The sequence below is a fragment of the Triturus cristatus genome, chromosome 4_2 (genome assembly GCF_964204655.1).
Source record: "Triturus cristatus chromosome 4_2, aTriCri1.1, whole genome shotgun sequence".
NCBI lineage: Eukaryota > Metazoa > Chordata > Amphibia > Caudata > Salamandridae > Triturus > Triturus cristatus.
The window spans coordinates 340,623,408-340,638,460 of NC_140586.1; the positions used below are offsets into that span (position 1 = coordinate 340,623,408).

General features: G+C 47.3%; 1 protein-coding gene across 4 annotated transcripts in view; it reads right to left on the minus strand.

Moving 5' to 3' along the window:
• The window catches only part of LOC146833840 (vitrin-like), a 197,398-nt gene that overhangs the window by 40,640 nt on the left and 141,705 nt on the right, over positions 1-15,053 (minus strand). For all 4 annotated transcript variants that reach the window (XM_085601741.1, XM_085601739.1, XM_085601740.1 and 1 more), the window contains one exon: positions 12,227-12,279. In XM_085601741.1, the coding sequence (XP_085457867.1) occupies positions 12,227-12,278 (52 nt within the window). In that variant the 5' untranslated portion in view covers position 12,279. The remainder of the gene's footprint in view (positions 1-12,226; positions 12,280-15,053) is intronic.

The following is a 15,053-nucleotide window of genomic DNA, read 5'->3' on the forward strand; positions in this document are numbered from 1 at the left end:
ACCCTTATGGTGATTGGTTGTAAAGTCAACCTTATAGACCAGCTATCCTAGTGGTAGCATGGACAAGAGCAGTCTTAGGCTAAACTCTGAATGGCATGTGAAGCCAGCTGTGATACCATATATAATCCCTTGAATACCAAATGAAAGGACACCACAACAGATATATATATAAAATAAAGTGTATTTATTCTAAGCAAACCCTCAGCACTCTTTATGAGATTAGAGGTAAGTACAACACAGTCTTATTTATGCATACATTAAGTCACACAGGTAAGTAATACAGTTAGGCCCTAGGGGCCACGCAAACCATATACTAAGTAAGTGGTATAAGAACCACTGTTACGGAAATAGAATAGGCCTAGGCCTAGGGAATCGCTGGGGCTACACTACACTAGCATTAGTTAGGAAGTGGGAGGCCCACGGGATTCGTGTGCAGAGTGGAAACACTCACGCGTAATGCGTAAAAGTCAATAGCAAAAGTACAGTTTAGAAAACGGTAGATTTAGGACACTTCCGGAGTAGCTAGGAAGTTGAGACTTGAAAACTAGACACTAGGATAGTCACTATCCTGATGAGCACCGGAGTACCCAAGTTACCTAGCCCACAGGCTGCGGGTGCATAGGGGTGAAGATGCGTCGTTTTCGTCGTCGACTCCTATGGATGCCTGAAGAAAGATGCTGACAGGCAGTCAGGGGAGAGTGTCCGGTGGATCCCAAGGCTGGGATCAAGAAGAGAAGAAACCTGCAAGCAGAAGGGACAGAGTCAAGGTCACTAGCCAGTGACCACGTGGAACCAGGAAGGAACCAGGCGATGTCGTGAAGATTGCAGGTGAAGGTGAAGCTTGTCGCTGCAGCCAGGAGGACCAGGAAGCGTCGAGGACGACCAGGACCAGGAGGCGAGCTGTCCCACGAAGGCTCTTGCTGTCGGCGGCGTCGAAGTTGGACTAGGACTCACCAAGCCTTGGCAAGCGGAACCCACGAAGAACGGAGGACTTGCTTCTGGTGCAGACCAGGAAGGTCTGGGGTGCTTCTTCTTTGCAGAGAAGCGGGAGCCAGTCTGGAGGAGCCAAACCAGCGCAGAAGATTTCAGGGTGCGTCGTCACAGAGGCCACTAGCCAGCGGGCAAGCAACCGGACAGACGCGGCAAGCAGGAAAATGCTGAAGGGCCCCACGCAGGACTCGTGGAGTGTGGGGGGCTGATCTTCGGTGCAGATGGTGCTTGGGGTTGGGGCTTCTCAATCCCCGGTGCACAACTTCGAGGGTACCTCAGAAGCTGCGCTTTAAGTTACTAGCCACTTTTTCCAGGTAGCCGGTCCCACGTCGCTCGTCGCCTCCACGGATCTCAGCTCTGCTGCAGATGTGGATGAGGGTCGGAGAAGTCTGGAAGTCAAGGCTCTGGTCGGGCTCTGCAGTCAGTTCCTCGTAGAACGGTCGCAAAGCAAAGGGTAGTCTGTTGATGGTGCCTGTTTGCACAGGGTAGCCACTCCTTGGCTACAAGGGAGATTCTTCAGTCTTCTTCTTTCGTCGAATGTCGAAGGTCCAGAGTTTCTGTTCAGTTTTGCAGGTTCAGGATAATCTAAAGTCTTGAGGCCCAACTCCCACTCTTATACTAATCTGGGGGGCTGGGATACCTGCTAGGTCACGCCTTATGGGTGGGACCTGGGAGGGGGTGGTTACACCCACTTCCCTTTGTCCAGTTTCGCGCCAGAGCTGGGGCTGGAGTGCCCCAGCGCCGGTTTGAACTGGACTATGCAAGGAACACCTTGTGTGCCCCAGGCATGTCTCATTCCTTTCAGCCCACCCTGCCCCAATACACTAAAGGCTGTCTGGGGAGGTGCTAGCACCTCCCCAAGCAGGAAACCTATTGTCCAGGCCTCCCTGGCTGGGATCACTCCCAGCTGCAGGAGGTCAGACTTGTGTCGTGGCAGCAGCATCCATTTTGTGATGCTGAGGCTTTGGTCAGAGGCTAACAGTTGAAGTATGATTTTAACATGTCTTTCCCTCTAGAAGGGGGGAATAATATTCTCATGTCCAGAAATGGCATGGGGGTATTATTCCCTAGTGTTAGACACCTTACACGACATGTTTTGATAAAGCCAAACCATAGTTACCATAACCGTCTAAGATTATAAGGCACTTTAAGAGTATATGGTAGGCTATATCATAGAACAGCTATAAGGACAAGGTTCCGAAAGCTGCAGACAGGCTCAGCTCATGCTAGAGCACCATCTCACATGTTACCAAGCACTCTGCCTCCAGGATTGTCAAGGCCTGCCATAGGAGTGACTGATAGGTACACATGTGTCTATATGTAAGTTAGGTATAGGAATACTACACCTAAGCAAGGGGTGATTACACGACCTTGCCCCAGCTGAGTGATCAGCCAGTTGTGTCAAAATGGAAGGCCAGGCCAGGGGTGGCATAATACATGCTGCAGCCCCTGGTAGGCCTAGGGTACACCTATGCCCTGGGTACCTAGGGTACACTGTACAGGGGCCAATAAGGTGATCCTATCCAAATGGGTTATGCACCTAAAGTACATAGTATTAGTTTAGAGAGAGAACAGCAGGGCTGTGGGTCTGATTAGCAGGCCCACAGCCACATCTAAGTCGAAAACCAGTAAAGCAAAAGCAAAAAGTGGGGGTGAACATAGAAAGCAGACCCTACTCTCCTACACAACCCCCCCCCCCCAAACTTAGGGACATTAAACTAACCTTGACCAGTTGAGTCTTCATGTTCTAAGTGGAAATATCTGGAGAGTCCATCTGCATTGGCATGGTCAGTCCCAGGTCTATGTTCCACTGTGAAGTCCATCCCCTGTAGGGAAATGGACCACCTAAGAAGTTTGGGATTTTCACCCTTCATCTGATTTAGCCACAAGAGGGGCTTATGGTCTGTCTGAATCTTGAAGTGAGTGCCAAACAAGTATGGCCTCAGCTTCTTCAGGGCCCAAACCACAGCAAAGGCCTCCCTCTCAATAGCTGACCAACGTTTCTCTCTAGGGGTCAGCCTTCTACTTATAAAAGCAATGGGCTGGTCTTGACCATCTACATTCAGTTGTGAAAGAACAGCTCCCACACCTAATTCAGAAGCATCTGTCTGGACAATGAACTCTTTGGAGTAGTCTGGACTTTTCAGAATAGGTGCACTGCACATGGCCTGCTTCAGGTCATCAAATGCTTTTTGACAGCTTACTGTCCACTGAACTTTCTTTGGCATCTTCTTGGAGGTCAAGTCATTAAGTGGTGTCACTATGGACCCATAGTTCTTAACAAACTTTCTGTAGTACCCAGTCAGGCCCAAGAAAGCTCTGACCTGAGTCTGGGTAGTTGGAGGAGCCCAGTCCTTTATGGTCTGGATCTTGCTCTCCAGTGGTTGAACCTGACCCCCACCAACTAGGTGGCCCAGGTATACAACCTTGCTCTGCCCTATCTGGCACTTAGTGGCCTTGATAGTGAGGCCTGCCTTTTGCAGGGCCTCTAAAACATTCCTCAGGTGGACCAGGTGATCCTCCCAGGTGGAGCTAAAGACAGCAATATCATCAAGATAAGCTGCACAATAATCATCCAACCCAGTAAGGACTTGATTCACCAGCCTTTGGAAAGTGGCAGGTGCATTCTTCAAACCAAAGGGCATTACCACAAATTGATAATGTCCTCCTGGGGTCGAGAAAGCAGTTTTGGCCTTTGCACTCTCAGCTAGTCTGATTTGCCAGTAGCCTGCTGTTAGGTCAAATGTGCTCAAAAACTTAGCAGCTGCCAGTCTGTCAATGAGCTCATCTGCCCTAGGTATTGGGTGGGCATCTGTCCTAGTGACAGCATTGAGACCTCTGTAATCCACGCAAAACCTCATCTCTCTCTTACCATCTTGGGTGTGAGGTTTTGGCACAAGGACTACAGGACTAGCCCAAGGGCTCTCTGAAGGTTCAATGACTCCCAGCTCCAACATCTTTTGTACCTCAACTTTTATGCAGTCCCTGACATGGTCAGGTTGCCTGTAGATTTTACTCTTCACAGGCAGACTGTCACCAGTGTCCACCTCATGGGTGCACCAGTTTGTCTGACTTGGGGTCAGAGAGAACATATGTCTGTAGGATTGCAGAACCTGTCTGCAGTCCTGTTGCTGATGGACAGTGAGGCTGTCAGAAAAGACCACACCATCAACTGAGCCATCATCAGGGTTCTGAGTCAACAGGTCTGGGAGAGGGTCACTCTCTTCCTCCTGCCCCTCATCTGTAGCCATGAGTAGCCCCATGTCTGCCCTGTCAACATATGCCTTCAATCTGTTGACATGAAGCACCCTGTGGGGGCTTCTGGGAGTCCCAAGGTCCACCAAGTAGGTGACTTCTCCCTTTTTCTCAACAATAGTGTGGGGTCCAGACCATTTGTCTTGGAGTGCTGCTGGGGCCACTGGCTCCAACACCCACACTTTCTGTCCTGGCTGGTAAACAGTCAGTACAGCCTTTTGGTCATGCCAAGCTTTTTGGAGTTCTTGGCTTGCCTCAAGGATTTTAGAAGCCTTCTTCATATACTCTGCCATCCTGGAGCGGAGACCAAGTACATAATCCACTATGTCTAGTTTGGGTTGTCTGAGAGGTCTCTCCCATCCTTCCTTCACCAAACACAGGGGTCCTCTTACAGGATGCCCAAACAAAAGCTCAAAAGGGCTGTAGCCAACCCCCTTTTGTGGGACCTCTCTGTAAGCAAACAGAAGGCAGGGTAAAAGGATGTCCCATCTTCGCCTAAGCTTATCTGGTAATCCTTTTATCATTCCCTTTAGGGTCTTGTTGAATCTCTCAACAAGCCCATTGCACTGTGGGTGATAGGGTGTGGTGAACTTATAGTTAACACCACACTCCTTCCACATTGCAGTCAAGTATCCTGACATAAAGTTGGCACCTCTGTCAGAAATGACCTCCTTTGGAAAGCCCACTCTGGAGAATACTCCAAGCAGGGCCCTTGCCACAACAGGAGCTGTTGTGGTCCTCAGGGGAATTGCTTCTGGGTACCTGGTGGCATGGTCCACTATCACCAGTATGAATCTGTGCCCAGATGCTGTTTGTGGGTCCATTGGTCTTACAATATCTATGCCCACTCTTTCAAAGGGGACCCCCACCACAGGTAGTGGTATGAGGGGTGCCTTTGTGGTGCCACCTGATTTGCCACTGGCTTGGCAGGTGACACAGGAGCGACAAAACTCCTTGGTATCTTCTTACATATGGGGCCAGTGAAAGTGAGGGACAAGCCTGTCCCAAGTCTTGTTCTGGCCTAAATGTCCTGCAAGGGGAATATCATGGGCCAAGGTTAGAAGGAAGCCTCTGAACTTCAGTGGTATGACCAACCTCCTGGATGCACCAGGCTTGGGGTCTCTAGCCTCTGAGTACAGTAGCCCTTCATCCCAATACACTCTATGGGTACCTTGAGCATTCCCTGCAGCCTCAGCAGCAGCCAGCTGTCTGAGGGGTTCAAGAGAGGGGCAGTCTAATTGAGCCTGCCTCAGATCTACCCTGGAAGGTCCCCCTGTCCCAAGAAACTCAACCTGATCAGGTTCAAGTTCTTCTAGGACAGTTCCTTCAGGGCTCTCAGAATCATCCTCCTGGGAGGGCTGATCTACCACCTGAGGCAGGGGGGAAGGCACAGCCTTAACCCTACTGCTCTTTCTCTTGGATTGTGACTGGTCCATAGTTTCAGGATCCAGCACTTGTTCAGTGTTGCACTTTTTGGCCTGTGACCTGGTCACAGCAAGGACATGTGCATCTATCCCCAGCATTTCTGCATGGGTCCTATACTCCACTTCAGACCAAACTGAAGTTTCAAGATCATTGCCCAGTAAACACTCTACAGGAAGGTCTGAACTAACAACAACTTTCTTGAGGCCAGTTACCCCTCCCCAGGAGAAGTTAATAATAGCCACACTATGGGAGGTAGTGGCATTGCTAGCGTTGGTCACTAGGTAATTCTCACCTAGTATGATCTGTCCAGGGTCCACAAAAGCAGGTGTCACCATTGTGACACTAGCTCCAGTGTCCCTGTAGGCCTGAGCCATTCTTTGGTTGATAAAAGGTGTCTGTCTGTACTTGCCCAGGTTACTGGGGCCTACAGTAGAGGACAAAGCTAAGTCCCCATCACAGATCAGGACAGCCTGAGTAGGTACTCTGACTAGGCCAGAATCCTCCTCAGTTCCCAGGGTTAACCCTACTACACCCTTTTGCTGGGAACCACCACTTACAGCTGAACTAGGGGGTACAGTTGCCTTAGGGGCAATGGTGGCTGGGGGCTTATCCTTTTTGGTGCACTCACTAAACCAATGTGAGTTGGACTTACAATAGTTGCACCATGGTTTCTTTTGGCCATCTTTCTTCTTATCCTTTTTGGAACCACCCTCCCCCTGAGCCTTTTGGGGGCCTGGTGAAGACTTCTGGTCTTTTTGTTTCTGCTCATTACCCTTCTGGTCTGCCTTTTTCTGATCACCGCCCTGGTTCTGGTTTTTCTGCTTAACTCTAGTCCTGACCCATCTATCTGCCTTCTTTCCCAATTCTTGGGGAGAAGTCAGATCAGAATCAATCAGGTGTTGATGCAATAGCTGGTTTTGACAGTTGTTAAGTATTCGCTCTCTCATGATCAAATTATACAATCCTGTATAGTCCTTAACCTTACTTCCCATTAGCCAGCCTTCCAGAGCCTTAGTGGCACAATCTACAAAGTCAGTCCAGTCCTGAGTCTGTGTCTTCTGGGTATCCCTGAACAACAACCTGTATTGTTCAGTGGTTAGGCCAAACCCATCAATCAGAGCACTCTTCAGGACAGTGTAATTATCTGCATCCTCATCACTAACTGTGAGGAGCTTGTCTCTTCCTTTCTCAGAGAAGGAGAGCCACAAGATAGCTGCCCACTGACTTTGGGGTACCTGCTGTACTTTGCAAGCTCTCTCCAAAGCAGTTATCCATTTGTGGATGTCATCCCCACACTTGTAGGGAGGGACAATCTTGCTCAGGTTTCTATTATCATAGTGCCTGTCTCTATCTCTAGGAATGTTGCTGCGACCAGTGGGTTCTAACCCACTTAACTTTTGCTCTCTAGCCAGAGCAAGCTTCTCTTTGGCAAGGGCAAGTTCTTCCCTCTGAATCCTCAGATTAGCCTCCCTCATCCTGGCTGCATGCTCCTTTCTCTCAGGTGAAGTCATTCCCCTGTGAGAGGAAGCATTAGAGATGCTAGAGACATGGGAGTGGATGGATTCCCTTGAAGGGGATCTGTCCCTCCTGCTTCTCTGTGAATGCCTACTTGTGGGTCTGTATGGGGGGACCCCATGCAAACTCCCATGTAAACTTAAGTTAGCCTGGCTAAGTCTCCTTACTTGGCTCTGGCTGTCTACCTCCCCATCTGAAGCCCCATCTGACTCCTCTGTGGTGGGTAGACCCTCCTCTGTGCCTAGGGCACCTGCCTGAGATGCCCTCTGAGCATCATACTCCTCTAGGAGTTGTCTTAACTGAAGGAGGGTAGGGTTTGCACCCTGTTTTATTCCTCTGGAGGTACACAAGTGTCTCATCTCCTGGAATGTTAAGGTATCATATCTAGAGGGGATCTTTTGCAGACCTGATCCTCCTGAGAGAGCATCTACTTGATCTACTCTCAGAGACATGATCTAGTGAGGGTGTGGTGTGTGCACCTACCTACACTAGTTGTATCTACTAAACCTTTCTAGTAGTTGTAGTCAGGGTGTGTTACTCCCTTCAACCTACAACTACAAAGTCCAGTAGGACTTAAGTATAATAATCTATGTTATATGTACCTAGACAATATCTGTGTGATCTTTCAATTTAGTATCTCAAGATTACAATGGTATTACAACAGCAAGCTCAGATCCCAACCGCTGCTCACCAATGTGAGAAGTTGGCCTGATGTATGATGTCACTAGTTATAGTGTACACCTTATATCAGTCCAAATACCCTTATGGTGATTGGTTGTAAAGTCAACCTTATAGACCAGCTATCCTAGTGGTAGCATGGACAAGAGCAGTCTTAGGCTAAACTCTGAATGGCATGTGAAGCCAGCTGTGATACCATATATAATCCCTTGAATACCAAATGAAAGGACACCACAACAGATATATATATGAAATAAAGTGTATTTATTCTAAGCAAACCCTCAGCACTCTTTATGAGATTAGAGGTAAGTACAACACAGTCTTATTTATGCATACATTAAGTCACACAGGTAAGTAATACAGTTAGGCCCTAGGGGCCACGCAAACCATATACTAAGTAAGTGGTATAAGAACCACTGTTACGGAAATAGAATAGGCCTAGGCCTAGGGAATCGCTGGGGCTACACTACACTAGCGTTAGTTAGGAAGTGGGAGGCCCACGGGATTCGTGTGCAGAGTGGAAACACTCACGCGTAATGCGTAAAAGTCAATAGCAATAGTACAGTTTAGAAAACGGTAGATTTAGGACACTTCCGGAGTAGCTAGGAAGTTGAGACTTGAAAACTAGACACTAGGATAGTCACTATCCTGATGAGCACCGGAGTACCCAAGTTACCTAGCCCACAGGCTGCGGGTGCATAGGGGTGAAGATGCGTCGTTTTCGTCGTCGACTCCTATGGATGCCTGAAGAAAGATGCTGACAGGCAGTCAGGGGAGAGTGTCCGGTGGATCCCAAGGCTGGGATCAAGAAGAGAAGAAACCTGCAAGCAGAAGGGACAGAGTCAAGGTCACTAGCCAGTGATCACGTGGAACCAGGAAGGAACCAGGCGATGTCGTGAAGATTGCAGGTGAAGGTGAAGCTTGTCGCTGCAGCCAGGAGGACCAGGAAGCGTCGAGGACGACCAGGACCAGGAGGCGAGCTGTCCCACGAAGGCTCTTGCTGTCGGCGGCGTCGAAGTTGGACTAGGACTCACCAAGCCTTGGCAAGCGGAACCCACGAAGAACGGAGGACTTGCTTCTGGTGCAGACCAGGAAGGTCTGGGGTGCTTCTTCTTTGCAGAGAAGCGGGAGCCAGTCTGGAGGAGCCAAACCAGCGCAGAAGATTTCAGGGTGCGTCGTCACAGAGGCCACTAGCCAGCGGGCAAGCAACCGGACAGACGCGGCAAGCAGGAAAATGCTGAAGGGCCCCACGCAGGACTCGTGGAGTGTGGGGGGCTGATCTTCGGTGCAGATGGTGCTTGGGGTTGGGGCTTCTCAATCCCTGGTGCACAACTTCGAGGGTACCTCAGAAGCTGCGCTTTAAGTTACTAGCCACTTTTTCCAGGTAGCCGGTCCCACGTCGCTCGTCGCCTCCACGGATCTCAGCTCTGCTGCAGATGTGGATGAGGGTCGGAGAAGTCTGGAAGTCAAGGCTCTGGTCGGGCTCTGCAGTCGGTTCCTCGTAGAACGGTCGCAAAGCAAAGGGTAGTCTCTTGATGGTGCCTGTTTGCACAGGGTAGCCACTCCTTGGCTACAAGGGAGATTCTTCAGTCTTCTTCTTTCGTCGAATGTCGAAGGTCCAGAGTTTCTGTTCAGTTTTGCAGGTTCAGGATAATCTAAAGTCTTGAGGCCCAACTCCCACTCTTATACTAATCTGGGGGGCTGGGATACCTGCTAGGTCACGCCTTATGGGTGGGACCTGGGAGGGGGTGGTTACACCCACTTCCCTTTGTCCAGTTTCGCGCCAGAGCTGGGGCTGGAGTGCCCCAGCGCCGGTTTGAACTGGACTATGCAAGGAACACCTTGTGTGCCCCAGGCATGTCTCATTCCTTTCAGCCCACCCTGCCCCAATACACTAAAGGCTGTCTGGGGAGGTGCTAGCACCTCCCCAAGCAGGAAACCTATTGTCCAGGCCTCCCTGGCTGGGATCACTCCCAGCTGCAGGAGGTCAGACTTGTGTCGTGGCAGCAGCATCCATTTTGTGATGCTGAGGCTTTGGTCAGAGGCTAACAGTTGAAGTATGATTTTAACATGTCTTTCCCTCTAGAAGGGGGGAATAATATTCTCATGTCCAGAAATGGCATGGGGGTATTATTCCCTAGTGTTAGACACCTTACACGACATGTTTTGATAAAGCCAAACCATAGTTACCATAACCGTCTAAGATTATAAGGCACTTTAAGAGTATATGGTAGGCTATATCATAGAACAGCTATAAGGACAAGGTTCCGAAAGCTGCAGACAGGCTCAGCTCATGCTAGAGCACCATCTCACATGTTACCAAGCACTCTGCCTCCAGGATTGTCAAGGCCTGCCATAGGAGTGACTGATAGGTACACATGTGTCTATATGTAAGTTAGGTATAGGAATACTACACCTAAGCAAGGGGTGATTACACGACCTTGCCCCAGCTGAGTGATCAGCCAGTTGTGTCAAAATGGAAGGCCAGGCCAGGGGTGGCATAATACATGCTGCAGCCCCTGGTAGGCCTAGGGTACACCTATGCCCTGGGTACCTAGGGTACACTGTACAGGGGCCAATAAGGTGATCCTATCCAAATGGGTTATGCACCTAAAGTACATAGTATTAGTTTAGAGAGAGAACAGCAGGGCTGTGGGTCTGATTAGCAGGCCCACAGCCACATCTAAGTCGAAAACCAGTAAAGCAAAAGCAAAAAGTGGGGGTGAACATAGAAAGCAGACCCTACTCTCCTACAACACTCACGTTTTTTTGTGAGGCAGGGGGAGATTAAGTGATTCGCCCAGAATCACAAGATGTTGCATCGACACCGGGACTCGAACCTGGTTCCCCAGTTCCAAAGTTGGCAGCTTTGCCTGTTGCACTACATTCTTTGCATTTGCAGTGTAATTTGCACCACTTGGAACGTCACTAGTCAGTGCTTTATGAATGGAGCCCATATACCACAATATCCCTCTCACAAACCCACACATTGCCCTTTACAACAACCACAGCCACCACCTCTCTCTCCAGATATCACTATAATTAAAGAAAATCCTGGGTGATGTAGACCATGTCTCGGGTTTTACACTTCAATTTACCCTTAGCTATACAACGTGGTGGTAAAACAGAGCTCAAAATGAGTGAAAAACAAGTGCACAGATCAATTGATCAGCACAAAAAATTGAGTGGTAAAGCACGGCACAATCGAAAAGTATGCCACTTAGTTTTCCCACCCACCTCTGAAATACAATGTCATCCTATACACAGTTACCAAAATTAATCTTAGACCTACTTCATCCTACAGTGGAAGTGCACCCTCAAAAGGCTCATCTCACCACCGCCATCCATATTTAGCTCTGTCTATCATGGATACATAAAAAAACAAAAGAAAATGTCTCCCGTGTCGCTAGGTAGGCGCGAGCCTGCGTGGTGACGAGTGTACTCACACATGTCACCATGCATGCGCACACCTATAGATTGATGTGGTTGCAAGCTGTAGCCGAGTCATTGTGCCTGCTTTGTAGTTTTTTCCTACGGCTGCAGAGTATCTGCAATTTTTCTTTCTATATCAACAAAAAGCATTGGCAAAGGCAAATGGTCAAAAAGGCAAGACCTACTGGATTTGCCAGTGCTTCTATACATTATAGTAGAATGACCTGTGCCTGAAAGGCAGTTTAGTAGCTAGACTATTTACATCTTAAATAAATTAGGGACTAGCAGGTCATGGCTCTTTACCTAGACCTCAGACTCGGCCTGTCAGTCCCCTGCTTATCTAGCGCATGGATACCCTCCTGGGTGACATGGTGCTCTACAAATGGTCATAAAATACTATAACGAGTCTGAATCCCGGCAAAATCGAATCTGCCTTCCATCCTCCTGAGGGGATGAAAATTGAATACAAAAATGGGGTAATAGTATTATGTGTCACCTCTCTTGGAAATGGTAGAAATGTGAAGTGGTATATAAGGAGCAGTTGTTATTGCTAGTGCATTTAGATTCACAGTTATAGATACATCTGTTGCGCATGTAAGTAGGGGAACATCAACAGCGGCACAGTCAGTGTGACATGGACCCTAGTGCAAGGAAGGAAATGGGTCCTCTGGCCACTGTTTGAACTTTGAAATACGACAATAATCCAAGTTCAGCGGGCTCCTCAGACCTCTGGACCCTGGTGCCACTGCACCTGCTGCACCAAAGGAAGTACACCCCTGAACTCCTACGTTCAATGAGAACAAGATTTAAGTCCCGTAGTTATTACTATGCTGTGGGATTGAACCATATCCAAGGCTGTTGTGTGACTGACTTGCAAAACTGTGTGAGTTTGCTCATCCAGCTCCATTCGATGATCAACTTGTGAACTTACCGGACTGCCCCGCTGACAGCAAAGACATGAGGACCAGCCCCAGCAGCAACATCCTGCAGAAGAAAAGAAGAGTATCCATCAGGAGACAGAAGAACAGAAGAGTATCCATCGGGAGACAGAAGAACAGAAGAGTATCCATCGGGAGACAGAAGAACAGAAGAGTATCCATTGGGAGACAGAAGGACAGAAGAGTATCCATCAGGAGACAGAAGAACAGAAGAGTATCCATCAGAAGACAGAAGAACAGAACAGTATCCATCGGGAGACAGAAGAACAGAAGAGTATCCATCGGGAGACAGAAGAACAGAAGAGTATCCATCAGGAGACAGAAGGACAGAAGAGTATCCATCAGGAGACAGAAGAAGAGAAGAGTATCCATCAGAAGACAGAAGAACAGAACAGTATCCATCGGGAGACAGAAGAACAGAAGAGTATCCATCGGGAGACAGAAGAACAGCAGAGTATCCATCGGGAGACAGAAGAACAGAATAGTATCCATCAGGAGATCTAAAGTGAACTCTGTAGATACCATGATCAATGTGCCAGTGCCAATGGCTGGTTTTACCCAAGATGTATTAATCCTGCAGCCATGGGAACCGTGATGGGCCTAGGAAGACCTTGAGAAGACTGAAAGTGAGGAGGAAGCATGATAGTGAGATTGTGCACCTTTGGGTTCTTATCTCTGAACATGTCATCGGGTTTCTAGAGCCTCTTTTAAGAACTGTAGTAGGAAAGTAAAGAGACTATAGGGTCAGGCACTCACAGTACAATTTTACAAACAGCAAGGCACCAAAATAAAAACATTAAACTCACAAAACACCAGGAGTTCAGATTACTGCATTATTTCTTCAGGCATTGCATACAGTAAAGCAAAGTATAGTAAAATGAACATTAAAGGGGAGCGGGCACATAGCAAGTGATTTCTGAATATCTTTCAATTGGTAGCATTTGTGAATCTAACACGCATATTCTAACATTGGGCCAGTAAGTCTCTTTCTCAGTTTTCTTATGTAAATATTTGATACTCTCTTTTTCCCTACAACGGCAGCATCATCTAGAAGCCTTCTTTCTCTTGTATTAGTTATCTCTTGCCCAAGTTTCTTCCACTTATTACCCATGTGCAAACTTTGATGCATTACATAATACTACACTCCCCATCATCCCTGTCAGAGCTCATACATATTTGTTCTATGACTTGCCCATCTTGCATTTTCAGGAAGTGAGGTGCTTTGTCTGGAAACTGTCTATTTACTCACAAAGCTTGTGTTCAGTTGTAACACTACTTGCTTCATCCCCACAGTGACTTCATGTAAACAAAGGTTGGGCAGAGACATTTCATGTAATGAAAAGCAACCTGGATTAGAAATATAACAAAACAACTAAGGTCCGTCCCCTGACATGGGCCGCCTACAAGGCCAATCACCTGCCTTTAACCTTGGGGAAAACAGGACATTGCTCTGGAGGGCTTTTGACATCAGTAACAATATCAGAAAAAAATATGCATGATTATGTAAAGCTCTGATGAAAACAAATGCAAATAACGTTTTAATGAGTGATCTGTGTTACCGTATGTTGGCAACAATCCCACTAACACTGTTCCAATGTGGGCAGCATTATTTTCAATGAAAGGAGGATTCTAAATGTCCTTCAAAAGTTAAAACCTGCAGGGGCAAATGTATATTGCTTTATGACAATCAGGATTTGGATGATCAACCCCGGGTAATCTATCATGGGTGAACAGCATGTTAATAGCTCAGATTGACTGTACGTGGAACAGGGGTCGGCCATTTAAAACCCAGTTTCTTGGATGGGTTGGAATCAAGAAAGGAGAGCCATAAGAAACCATATTTAGTGGCATATAGGCAAGAGGAAGCAGATGGCCTGGCATCTTTATGTATAAGGAAACCTTGTAGATGTCTACAGGTGGCCACTCACGCTTGATGTTTGTTTATATTCATATTTAATTTTTTAGACATTAGAGATTTGGTATGCCCTTGTTATGGTTGTTTTATTTTCATTTTGTAGGATTTCTGCATCAAGAGTTTGCAGTTTTTCGTGGTGTTGCCTATTTTTCCACACAATTATTGTAATTGTGATGCATTTATGTAGCTCTTACTACCCCTGAAGAGGTCTGGGAGCATTTTACGGAAAGTAGTATGCTACTCTGGAACCAAAGGTTAGCTGTAATTTCAATGGTTGTTGTGGGTTACTACGATTAGTCATCTGCTCTCAAGTAAACTGTGCATGCATTTACTCCAATTACTTTGTGATAGATTATATTAAAACCAGTTTGGCCTGATCATTACTAGGGGCTATGTGGTTGCAGGTTGATAATTGGTGAGCTAGATAGGCTGGTGGAGATTAGGTAATGTTAGGTTACAAGGATACAGGTTTAAAGAGGAGAGGTTATGATTTATGAAATGTTCCTAGTATGTCCCCGCTCAATAAAACTTTAAGCCCTTCCAAGAAGGTGAGTTTGGATGGGCAAATGCAACATTCTCTAGAGTCTGTAATTGTGTACAGAGTTGTTGGATCATTCATCAATATTCATGCATTTCCTCAAATGCTTTGCGTTGGATATGGATCCCCCATAGATATTTTAAATGCTAGCATGGTCTCAGACTAGGATAGGTTATGGTCTATGGTTAAATTAGACACAAAAGGTAGGAGGGTTGAGCTATAAGTAAATAGTTTAATTGAGAGTGGCTCTGGTATTGTTTGAGAAAAATATTTGAAAAAACTACCACCAGGATGGAAACCTCCAGATCCATCCAAGAACTTGTGTGAAGAACACAGGTTGTGCATCTGTGTACGTGGTTTTGATGGC